The 13,098-nt window shown below is 44.3% G+C and overlaps 1 protein-coding gene across 5 annotated transcripts in view; it reads left to right on the plus strand.

The window, feature by feature from the left end:
* SRGAP2 (SLIT-ROBO Rho GTPase activating protein 2) overlaps positions 1-13,098 on the plus strand; it is a 288,633-nt gene that overhangs the window by 104,518 nt on the left and 171,017 nt on the right. For all 5 annotated transcript variants that reach the window (XM_014591898.2, XM_006159270.3, XM_006159271.3 and 2 more), the window contains exon 2: positions 4,365-4,557. In XM_014591898.2, the coding sequence (XP_014447384.1) occupies positions 4,365-4,557 (193 nt within the window). The remainder of the gene's footprint in view (positions 1-4,364; positions 4,558-13,098) is intronic.

Genomic DNA, 13,098 nt, shown 5'->3' on the forward strand with positions numbered 1-13,098 from the left:
AGGGAAAGACCCTGCAAGGAGCCCATTATCCCCAAAGCTCTCTAGAACTCTCATCCAAATGGAGAGTGGATTTGTAATGCCTTCACGGTGTGGGTGGTGTGGGTGGTGTGAGTGGTGTGTGTCTTTGAGTGTGCACACGTGCATATTTGCCTCAGCACATGGGAGGAATTTCTCCATGATTTTATAAATCGCCCCTTTCTTTTTTGCTGCCATTGTGGCTTGTTGGTAGGTCAAGATGCAGAGAGCCTCCAGCCTGGGCACATGGCCCAAGTGTGCTGGCATTCAGTGGCCTATTGTCTCTTGCCCCTCATGTGCATGAACAGAGGTCTGGGGCTGGCACAGCTGCCTTCTTGGGGACCATTGTTTGTCCTTGCAGCAGCAGCAGCAAAACTGAGGCAGCACATTCTTTCCTGGACAGAGCAACTATTCTGTCTTGGAACTGTATGTCTAGGGGTGGGGGGTGAGAGTCTCCTTAAACGTCAGTGCACATGCCCTCAGGATGGAAGCAAGGGAGGCTTCTCTTTCAAGATGGGTTGTGGGGAGACAGGGATGCTCACTGGTGTCATATCTCAAATAACTACAGTGGCGGGTGGTATTTGTCAGAGAGCCACTTCTTTTCCTGGGTCAAGGGCGGGGATTTCACTCTCTTACTGTCTCTGTCCACTGGGCTTACTGGCAGACCTCAGGGCGCGCTCACAGGACAAGAAAAGCACTTCCTCTGTAGCTGCCGTGTGGAGTAGATCTAGGAAACAGGGAAGGGATCCAGTCCAGTTGGGGACTGGTCAAAACATGGGCTAGTTTAGTGAGTCAGGGGCTAGTCCAAACTTGACCCTGGGGGATCTGAATCACCCCTCAACTGGAAGGTAGACAAGTCTATGTTCCAGGGAGCAAGAGCTCTAGTTCCCAATTTACCCAAAAATACTTTGAGAGGCTCCAAGCTGGCGTTCTATTTGTTGGGTTTTTGTTTCCTGCCCTATTGTGGACCTCTTTGACAAGTCAGACAAACCTTAATCTAGCCTCAACCCACTTGCACCTAATTATATGACCCTTTGTGGATTACTTAGTGGGTCTAAGGTTTTTTTCAACTGTGCAATTAGGATAGTCGGGGATACTTTATGGGCTATTCGTGAGAATTGAGGTGATTGCATATAAAAGCATATAAAGCATTCAGTAGATACATGCTCTCCATCAGGGGCCTAGAGGTGTGCCCAAGGATGGGATGCAGTTTGTGTTTGTGCCTGTTCTTTGAGGTGCCTGGGCAAGTATGGAAATCCATGCTGGCTGGAAGTGGTTGGGGGCTTCTTAGAACAACTCATACATCTCAGAGGCACCTTTGAAATGCAGGTTCTTCGGACAAGACAACTTTGGAGTGGCCTACTTTCAGACCTTAATAGGTGTCATGGTACTTTGCCTAATTCCCTGTTTATTTATTTATTTTTTAATTTTTATTTTATTTTATTTTTCCGGCAGGGGATGGGTATCATCCATCTAAGTGTTCCTTTCTATCCTCCAGGTTAGTGAGATTATTTAAGACAAAGTCTTAAGTGAACTGCAGGTCTAAAGACAGCCTCACTGCCTCTCTGTCTCCCTTTGTCCATCTGCTAGTGACTCAGTACCTGGAGAGCCTTTTCACTTTAAGAGGCCCTGATTCTTACTTGGTGCACAAGTTGTAAGTAATATTAGTGAACATTTGAATGTCCTCTCCACCCACAATTTGTCCACCCAATGGCTGCTACTTCCAGCTTAATTAATACCTAAAAAGGGGGACAGCTGCCTCTAGGAATAGTCTCGAAAAGGGCTATTGCCTTTAAGAGACCCAGAAATCCCTGGCAAGAACCAGATGCCTGACATGACCTCTGCAGATCTTTCCCCTCAACACCCTTGTAATCAGACACCAAAAAAACACAGAACAAGAGAGCTTTGATGAGTGATGAGGTAGGCGGCTTTTCTGCGCAGCCTTCTGTCTGCTTGAGACAATCCTGCGGTGCTCAGTTTCAGTTCAGGTGAGGTTACTGCAGGGCTGGGTGGCAAGGGGGAGATGGGGGGATGAAGAGGGTGAGAACTGCACTTACAGATCACCTGAGCTCACCCACAAAGGGCCAGATACTTGTGCTACATCCTGATATCCGGAAAACCAGAAACAGCAGTAAAGGTGGGGATAGATTATGGACCCCAGGTATTCTAAGTCAAAGGTAAATGCACCTTTCACCCATTCTTATTGCTTCATAAAAGGAACGGTTGCAACCTTCAGCGTCATAGCCCCGATACTGCATTTCCCTGTGCTTTAACCGCAGCTCCGATGAATAACTGTAGCCCCCAACCGCCACCCCACTATGCATTCATTACATGGTGTCGACAGAAAGCGTTGTTGAAACTATACTATTTGGGAATGAATTTGGAACATGCATGAGGAAAGGCATAATACATATGAGTGCTCTTTCTCCTTGGGATTTGAATCACTGTCATACCCTAATGCCCTTGGAGCTGAGCAGGCCTGCAGGGGAAGAGGATGAAAGAAATGGCTCCATTTTGAAATGGCATGGGGATTGGGACATAACTTCAGCGGATACACACTGCAGGCCTCCTTTGAGCTGAAAAGCAGTCTGGCTTTGGCAGGCTGCTTCCTGTGAGTGCCAGGTCTCTTGTCAGTAACAAATGCAGTGTTGCAGTCAAGGCAGATCTGATTGCATCTGGAGCTGTCATTGCTGCAGTCCCAGAGAGACAGCATTTGCTAGCCCTGTTCAAGGACTCTGGCCAGCCAGAATCTATAAGACTAGAGCTTAACCAGAAATATTTTTAGCTCTGACACCCACATAGAGGCTCCGAGACATCCATGAGGATGAAGCAGCAGAGATATGAGTGATGTTTGTTGGTGAAAACAAATCTTTTTCTAAGTCACCTTTTTTTTTTTTTTTGAGAGATTTTCACTATAGGGCGCGTGCGCTCGCCAGACAGAGAGAGACATAGAGACAGAAAGCGAGAAATCACCCCCCAGGGGGGATGGTCACACCGCAATCCCTTCTCCTCCATTCTCCTCTCGGGATCTTGGGCATGCACGCACACGCGCCCGGCGTGAGTTTTAAGCCAACGAGTCCGGAACGCGAACCACGGTCGACTACGTGGGAGTCCAGCGACATAGCCATTACGCTAACTGCTGGTTCCCTAAGTCAACTTTTTGAAAATTGATTTGCATTCTATGATATGGGAAACCATGAAATCTGATTGACAGAGAATACTTGGCTTGCCTAGAAGTTCTGATATTGGCTTTATTCTTGATTGCCACCATTTGACCTTGGGCAGGTCCCTTTCTACCTACAGTAAGCTATTCTAACCCTCACCCTACTTTGTGAAAATGCTTTAAAATATTTTGTAACAATGGGACAAAATATAAAAAGTAGGAGCTTGGGTTTTATTTTTAATCTCATTGGCGAGAGACAGAGAGGAAGGACAGGTGAGAAACCATCCCTCCATGGGAGATAATCATACTACAATCCCTTCTCCTCCATTTCTCCTGCCTTTCAGGATTGGGCACACATGCACATACATCCAGTATGTTTCTCACCAGGTCTAGGACTTGAACCACACAGTCAGCTGTGTGGGATCCAACCACTTTCACCACCATGCCACTGGCTGGCCCAAAGCTTGAATTCTGAAGTCAATCTGTCTGGGTTTTATTCCTAGCTTCACTACTTAATAACCTCACTTTTTCAAGACTCAGCTTTCTTATCTTTAAAATGGGAATAAAGTAGTACTTATCTCATAGGGTGGTTGGGAGATAACTCACTTAGGCTATCTGCCAGAAGAAAATTCAAATTCTGGCACCATGCATGAAACATGCTAGTAAATAAATTGCTCCATGAATCATAGCTCTGAGTATTATATGCCTAATAATCAATTTCTAAATGATTCAGCCGATTCCTGGTTCACAATGTTCTCCAATGGTCCAAAAAGAGTTGGTGAAGTTTTTGGATGTATCTCATATCATATGGCCAGTTTAGACTTTAGGCTTTTTTATTAAGAGCTTCAATTCCCCAGGGGACAGGTAACAAGTCAGGGTTAAGGCACTGGACTCCCACATGGCAGTTCAACCCAATGGCTTGAAAATCACAGCAGGTAGGTGTGTGTACATACCTGAGATCCCAAGAAGAGAATGGTAGAGAAGGGATTGCTACATGGTCACCCCCCCCCGGGGGGGTGATTTCTCACTTTCCCTCTCTCAGTTTCTCTATTTCTCTCTAGTAAGCACATGCGCCCTATGGCAAAAATCCTAAAAAACAAACAAACAAACAAAACAGGTGAACATTGGCATATATAGTGTTTTTTAGGGCATGCTGTCTGACTCTCTACCCTCGTTTTCGTTGCAGAGATCCGCGCTCAACTCACAGAGCAGATGAAATGTCTGGACCAGCAGTGTGAGCTCCGGGTGCAGCTGTTGCAGGACCTCCAGGACTTCTTCCGAAAGAAGGCTGAGATTGAGATGGACTACTCTCGCAACCTGGAGAAGTTGGCTGAACGTTTCCTGGCCAAGACGCGCAGCACCAAGGATCAGCAATTCAAGTAGGGACTCTGTGTCTTTACTCTCAGAGGCCTTGGGAGTGGGGTCCCGGGTGGGTGGAAGGAGATAGGATACACCACTTAGATCCAGTTAGATCCATGAGCCAGTAACTTCAAATTGGTTGAAATCCCTTAAGGACTTTTTTTTCCAGCTCTGTCCTTTTTTTTTTTTTTTGGAGAGATTTTTGCTATAGGGCGTGTGCGCTCACCAGACAGACAGAGAGAGACGTAGAGCAGAAAGTGAGAAATCACCCCCTAGGGGGGATGGCCACGCTGCAATCCCTTCTCCTCCATTCTCCTCTTGGGATCTTGGGCACGCACTCACATGCGCCCAGCATGAGTTTTAAGCCACTGGGTCCGGGACGCGAACGGCGGTCGACTTCGTGGGAGTCCAGCGACATAGCCATTACGCTAACTGCTGGTTCCTTCTCTGTCCTCTTTTCAGCTCTGCAGTTGAATATGCTGGAGAGACTGAAAAAATTGATGAACCATGCTAATAATAATAGTAAACACGTTTTTCTTTTTGTTTTAGTGTCCAGAGGGTCTGTGCACTTACAGGGAGAAAGAGAGAGAGGAGAAAGCACCCTCCAGTGGGGTGTGGTCATACCGCAATCCCTTCTACTCCACTTTTCCATCCTGTTAGAATTTGAGGCACACACGCATATGTACTCAGCATGTGCTTTTCAAGCTATGGGGCTGGCCCAGCAGTAATCACTTTTACAGCTCTTTCTATGTGCCAGGAATGGTTCTAAGGGCTTTATGTATGTATGTCATTTTATTTAATCCCCACAGCAACTCCATATGTTGGTTTTTATTGTTAATTTCAATTTACAGATGAGGAAACTGAGGCATGAAGAGGTTAAGGAACTTAACCTAGGGGTTACACACACACACACACACACACACACCTAGTAAATAGTACAGCAGAAATTCCAACCCTGGCAGTCTGGCTCCAGGGTCTGTACTCACCGCACTGCCTTTACCAGAAGAAAGCAATGATATGATATCCTTGTCATGTGTCTAAATCCCTGCCTAGGCAGCTATTGAGATCTGTTCCTTCTCTGTTTATCATATTGTCTACAACTGCCTGCTTCATTTTTTTCCCCAACTACCATGTCTCTAGTTTAGATCATCCTCTTTTGCCTGAATGATTGCAGTACTTACTACATCATCTCTAACAGAGGAATTCAACCCTGACTGCACATTAGAATGCCCTGGAGAACTTTTTAAAAATATGGAAATCTGGGCCCCACTCCAGACCAATTAACTGAGAATCTCTGGGAGTGGAGCCTAGATAAGGGGAGGGTGTAAAAGCTTCCCAGGTGATTCTAATGAACGGCCAGCGCCGAGGACCACAGTCTGTAGCTTTTTTTCTATTCCAGTTTGCCTGCTTCACTATGATCAGATTTAGACTTCCTGGAACACGGGGTCAAGCAGTTTCTCTGTGCAAAACTTTCAATAGCTCCCCATTGTCTGTGTTCTTGATATTCAAGGTATAGTGTCCCAATATTTAGCACTATCTGCGATTTTAGAAATGCAGAATTTCATAATGCATAATTCTTGGCTTGGTCTTCAAGCACCTCTTTAGCTGGCCTCAACCAGCTTTCCAACCTTATTTTTTTTGTTTCCCTCCCCAAAGCCAGACAGAACATTTATTTCTTTCTGGATGCTGTTGCCATCCTGTTATTTGAGCTTATGTGTTCATTCTTCACATCTCTGCATGTGTAGGCCATATCAGATGTTTCCTAGTCTAAGAAACATTCCCAATTCTCCCAGAAGAAGTGTTCTCCATTTTCTGAATTCTTACACCATTGTATTTGTTCTTCTCTTTTTAAAAAAATTTTATTTATTCATTCATTTATTTTTAATTTGACAGAGAGAGAGAGAGAGAGAGGGGAAGTGAGAAAGCAAGTCACCAGGTCCAGGACTCAAACCGTGGTGAGCCATGTGGGAGTGTCCAGCACCTTAACCACCATGCCACCTGCTGGTCCCTGATGTATTTGTTCTTCTCTTAAGGCAGTCAGCACGGTCTTCCTTCATTTCCTTAGAGGACTGTATAAGCCTGTCGGATCCATTTCTCATGTCCCATAGTACCAAGCATATGTAGTGTTATATTAGATGCTCACTAAGTACTGTGGAACTGGTAAACGAATAAATGGATATAAGGATTAATGCCAAGTGTATCTTTTTTCCCCTTATTTTCTATTTTTGTTTATTGCCCTAATAATATATTAGATTGTCAGAAAAGTCATGACTCATTTTGCATAGAAAAACATAGAAAAAAATGTGCCATGACTTTTCTGACAACCCAGTAATACACAAGTTATTATTATTATTATTTAGAGAGGTTTTTGCCATAAGGTGTGTGCACTCGCCAGCCAGACAGAGAGAGACAGAGAGACAGAAAGCGAGAAATCATCCCCCAGGGAGGATGGCCACGCCACAATCCCTTCTCCTCCATTCTCCTCTTGGGATCTTGGGCACACATGCACACACGCTCAGCGTGAGTTCCAAGCCACCGGATCCGGGACGCGAACCGCGGTCGGCTACGTGGGAGTCCAGCGACATAGCCATTACACCAACTGCTGATCCCTACACAAATTATTCTTTACAAGCCAGCTCTGAGTAATGACTGTAGAGGCTGAGATCGAGGAGAACATATGACACTCTCCATATAAACCGGAATGAGAATTTCCTCCAGGTGTTTTCTCCTCAGAGTCCATCATCTTTCCCAAGTCCTATTCTTTTGTTTGTTTGTTTGTTTGTTTGGAGAGATTTTCACTGTAGGGCGCGTGCGCTCGCCAGACAGACAGAGAGAGACATAGAGACAGAAAGCGAGAAATCACCCCCCAGGGGGGATGGTCACGCCGCAATCCCTTCTCCTCCATTCTCCTCTCGGGATCTTGGGCACACACGCACACACGCCCGGCGTGAGTTTTAAGCCACCGGGTCCGGGACACGAACTGTGGTCGACTACATGGGAGTCCAGCGACATAGCCATTACGCTAACTGCTGGTTCCCCCAAGTCCTATTCTTTTATAAGAGAATCATCTGGTAGTAAAGTATTAGTTTAGCATGTGATAAGTGAAGACTTGGGGGAGGAGTCATTTGCTTTAGAAAATGACTTGAAGTTGGGTTTATTCTGTTGGTAAGCTCCTCCTAAGTTTAAACTAGCATTTAAAGTTTAATACTATATCACCTTAAGGACATATTTATCACAAATTAAGGTACAGACATATTATTCTCTAAGTTATCTGAATTACTTTGATTAAACTCACATACAACAAAAAAGGTGTTTTTTTCACCTCTGCAACAATTGATTTCCCTTCTGATAAAGCTCTCAACTGGCATAATTTTTTCTTGAGTAACTAGTGAGTATTTGTTGAGAGCCAGCTGGATGCTTAGTATTGCACAAGGTATTAGAAGATACAAGAGAAATATATGGTGTTTATCTACAGGGGGTTATATTTAGTTAGAAAAGATTTTGCATACAAGAAGCAATTAGTTCATAAAGCAATAATGATCTCATTAAGAAAGGTCATTGGTGCTATGTATGACACAGATCTGATAAGAAGCCCAAGATAAATCATGAGAGATAGATCAAGGATCTGGAATAGTCAGGGGAATTCTCATGAAGCAAGTGAGAGTTAGGTTAGGCTATAAACGTCGGTTTGTAGAGGATGGGCGAGAATGGTGTGTGTAGTGAGAGGAGGCAGGAATGTTTGGTGGTAGCGGGGTGTAGAGGCTAATGTGGACTCCACATTCATTAAAGGGAAGATTCTTAGACATTCACCCAAATAATACCCATTGCACATTTCTTGAACTCCTTCATCGCGCCTTGGGATATTGCACAGAATAAGCCCTGTCTCTTCCACGTGGCATTTATAATAGAATGAGGAAATGTGCATTAAGCAAATCACACAGCTAGAGATGTGCTTTAAAGTGCAGTAAGTGTTGTGGGTGTACTTGTGAAAGTACAGGTGGTACAGGAATCTTGAAGAGGGGGACTTTGTCACTCTTTTGGCTGCCACTTAAGGCTGGTTTACTCCAATAACTTCCTGTTTGATTTTTTTAAAAGATTTATTCATTTGTTATTATTATTTTAAATGTTATCAGAGAGAGAGAAAGGAAAAGAGAGAAAGCAAGTTGCCAAGTCTGGGACTTGAACCACAATCAGCCATGTGGGAGTCCAGCACCTTAATCACCACACCACCTGCCAGCCCCACTTCCTGTTTGATCTTATCCTACAATCTACTTATTCAGCAAGCCCCTTTTATATATCTACTGAGAACTGTGCTTTGTTCTAATTCCTATGGAGACTAAGATAAACTCTGACATTCCTGATTAACAGGGAAAAAGAGACGTGTAAATTATGTAGTGTGAAAAGGCATTTGTGGAAATATGAGAACATATTTCTAAGTGCATTGGAAAATATGGTTAAATAAATAGAGTGGACCCTAAATGGTGACTCTGACAACAAGGGGGTAAGTTCAGATTCAATGTGGCAGTATGACAGCCTTGTGGCTTCTTGTATTGGGGAAGAGATATGAGGGGAAAAGTGCTGAAGAATGAAGTTTTATGCTGGAGAAGTTCAGGATGGAGGTTCTTGGAGCCATCCATCCATAATGTGCTAGCAAAAAAGGAATGGAAGGCCAGGCAAGGTACCAGTTGCTGTTAAGACACTGCTCCACAGGCTGCAACCACACAGGAAGCCTGAGTTCTCTTCTCTGCCCAACCTCCCAGGCATGGTGGTGTGTGTTTGTAATCCCAGTGACTCCAAGAGGCTGAGGCAGGAGGATTGCAACAGCAAGACCTTGTCTTAAAGCAAACAAACAAAAAGAAATGAGAAGAAGGAATGTATTCAAGAGGAACTTGAGAAACTAGAAAAGACCAGATAACTGCTTGAGTAAAGAACATAAGGGTTAAAGGTGACCCTGAATCTTTTTTGCTTTTTTTAAGGTTTTTGCCACAGGGCATATGAGTCTTTAACTTGGCCACCTAGAAGACTTGTGACAACCATCATATAAGTGGAGATGTTTACGGAGGACCTGTTTCCTTTTTTTCTTGAAAGAGATTTTTGCTATAGGGCGTGTGTACTCGCTGGAGAGACAGAGACAGGAAAACAGAAAGTGAGAAATCACCCCCCAAGGGGGGATGACCATGCTGCAATCTTTTCTCCTTTCAGGACTTTGGGCATGCACACATGCGCCCAGTGTGAGTTTTAAGCCACCTGGTTTGGGACTTGAACCGCATTTGATTATGTGGGAGTCCACTGACATTACACCATCTGCTGGTTCTCAGAAGTCCTGTTTTGAATGATGATCCTATCATGTTAGGAGGTAATAAGAAGTACTATTAGAGGGGCCAGCAGGTGGTATGGTAGTTGGGTCATTGGACTCCCACATGGCTGGCTATAGTTCAAGTCCTGGACCTGGGAGTTTGCTTTCTCATTTTCCTTTTCTCTCTCTCTGATTGAATTAAAAAATAATAGAAAATAAAATTAAACAAACATAATTCTTTTTAAAATAAAAAAAGGTACTATTAGAAGAAGTAAAGTTATCATAAAAGAGAAAGAGGGAGAGGATTTTTGTTTTGTTTTTCAGGTTTTTGACTTAGGGCATGTGTGCTTCCAGGGAGAGGAAAAGTGAGAAATCACCCCTCTAGGGTTTGGGACACACACACAAATGTGCCCAGTGTGATTTTCAAGCCACCAGGTCCAGGACTTGAACTATAGTTGGCCATGTGGGAGTACAATGCCTCAACCACCACACTACCTGCTGGCCCCCAACATCCTACTTTCATACATAATTTTTTGTAAAACTATATACCAAAGTCAAATGGTTTAATGTCTCACCACAGTTTTACATGGAGTAGGTGATTTCTATTCCTATAAGTATGAGGAGTCTTCCGCAAGTTCATGGGAGATGTATCATGTGAAAAAACTAAGCCTGGATTTCAAACATTTTTGCATCAAAATAAACTTATGCATGAACCCATTTTCCACAAACTTTTTGAAATTCTGAATTATACCTAACCTGATGTACTTTAAGCATTTTGTACCTTGTCTTTAATTTTTCTTTTTTTCACTACTGTGGAACCCACAGCCTGACTGCTTGAGTCCAGGGAGCATCTGAAGGGTTCATGTGGCTGATAATGTCTACCCTTGTCTTATTAATATCGTGATGAGACTCCTACTTCTCGAAGCAACACTAGTAATAGCACTTCCATTTTCCGTTTCCATGCTGCAGAAAGTAACAAGTACAGTCATATGCTGCATTATGCTATTTCAGTCAGCGCTGGACCTGACATATGCTTGTGGTCCAGAAGATTATAACAGGCCTTACTGTGAGCCTAGGTGTGGAGTAGGCTATGCCATCTAAGTTTGTGTAAGCACCCTCTGCTCTGTGATGTTTGCACAAGAACAAAATTGCCTAATGATGCATTTCTCAGGGCACAGCCCTGTCGTGAAGCGACCCATGACTATATTCCCATGTGTGCAGAGCACAGGCATTGCATTGCTGTACAGATAGCCATACTGAATGGGCACTTGGCAGGTGACACCACCAAGCCAGGCTTGAAACATTTGTTAGCAACTGAAAAATTGATGTTTCGGCACAGGAAAGGCGTTTTAGGCTTGCCTAATTTGGTTAAAATATAGTTTTGGCTGTATGATACCCTCCAAGTAATAGTGGCTTACCCAAGATAGATGTTTTCTCGCTCATGTACCTGTCTCGCTGTTAGCCATCTAGGGCTGTGTCATACTCCTTATGCCACCCCTAGAGTGTTGTCCCTGTGTGACCAAGGGTAGCTCATTGTCACCATGTCCCTCTTCCAGCCAGTGGGAAAGTAACAGGGTAAAGTGTAGTCTGGAAGTGGCATGTATATCTTTTAACTCACGTTGGACTGGCCAGAACTTTGTCATGTGGTTACGCTGAGCTGCAAGGGAGGTTAGGACATGTAGTTATCATTCTGGGTGACTTGAAAGTGGTGTTTCTATTAATATAGAAGGGGAACATATCAGGGGACAATCAACAGCCTTTGGCATATTGTCCATGTGTGGCATGTGTAAGGACAGGTGTATGAAAAACATCCACCCAATAGAATGCTGCAGGTACACAAACAACAGACATTTCTTCTGGTTGGCAGATGGGGGAAGACATTATGGAGGTGCAATTCAGTAGATGGAAAAATGGAAGAATAAGAGTATTGATACTAGGTATTAGTCCTGTAAGTTTAACACAATTAAGGCAATACAGAAGTTACAGGAGGGAAAGCTGGGGAAGGAATCATTTTAGGCAGAGAGAGCCATGTTAGTAAAGGCACTGAGGTGAGGAAAATAAAGCTGGTGGATAACTTGTCTCTTTTGCTAACAACAGGAAGTATATATGTGATAGCCTGGAAAAGTCTGTAAGGGTGAAAAGATTACAGAGGTCTGTGAATGCCAGGCAACAGGGTTTGAGTTTAATTCTGTAAGCCTGGGAGCCATTGATAGTTTTTGAGCGAGGAACATAATTGTGGCTGTGCTTTGGAAAGTAACTATGGCAACAGTGCATATGATCCATTGGAGAGACTGCAGGGAGGAAGACCTATTAGGAAGCGATGGCTCTCCAGTGGTGAGGTTAATGTGGGCCCAAACTGAAGCATGAGGGCAAGAACCAACTGAAGTTAGAGAAGCTAGGAAGACAATGGGCTCTTGGTTGCCTGGATTTCTGGGGAGGCAATCTTAGTGCATTTTTATTCAACCGGTGAACTGTAGCCTTGATTTTGCTGACTCTACGACTGGTCCCAGAATAGTTCAACTTCTGCTCAGAGCATCTCAGCGGGCACTCGTCACCTCCCCCGGAGCCGTAGCAGCTGTTGGCCCAGCAATGCCATGAATTTGTCTCCCTGTGCTGCCAGGAGAGCAGCTGCCGGCGGCAGCTCTGGACAGACGCATCTCAGGGATGTGGAAACTATTCAACTTGCGATGGGGCAGGTTAGCCAGAGCTGAAGGCAGTCCACATGGATTCATCCCACCCTTTTCCAGGCCAGTTTCTCACCCTGGCTGGATTTCATGCTGGGTTAGGTTGGGTATTTTGTTAGTTTGAAGTGATTACATTTGGGGACAAACGATACTGAACTGCCTTTTTTTTTTTCTCCCATCTTCTCTTGGACAGCTTCTTCCCCTGCAAGCCATTACCCTGTCACCTTTTGGCTTTGCTTCCTGTTCTGCTTTGCTCCAGATCACCTTTTGTCCTCTCCCACACTGAGCTCCATGCAAACATTCTCATTAAAGCCCACACAGTTCTTCTGACTCCTTTGCACGGTCTGACCTGGTGGTCCCATCCCTCTTCTTTTCCCCTTCCCCCAGAGAAAGAGTGAGAGATTGCTGTAGATAGAATGATAGTGATTACTTGATTCTACTGAGTCTGCTTTGTTTAAGATAGGTAATATGGCTTCCCCCAGCCCTGTGACTTGTGGGAGGGTCCTGGTAATGTCTGAAGTTCTTGTCAGCCTGCCTTGATTCAGAACAGAGATAAAATATTATGTGAGGACTGGAAGCTT

The sequence above is a fragment of the Tupaia chinensis genome, unplaced genomic scaffold (genome assembly GCF_000334495.1).
Source record: "Tupaia chinensis unplaced genomic scaffold, TupChi_1.0 Scaffold000627_1, whole genome shotgun sequence".
In the NCBI taxonomy this organism is placed as follows: Eukaryota; Metazoa; Chordata; class Mammalia; order Scandentia; family Tupaiidae; genus Tupaia; species Tupaia belangeri.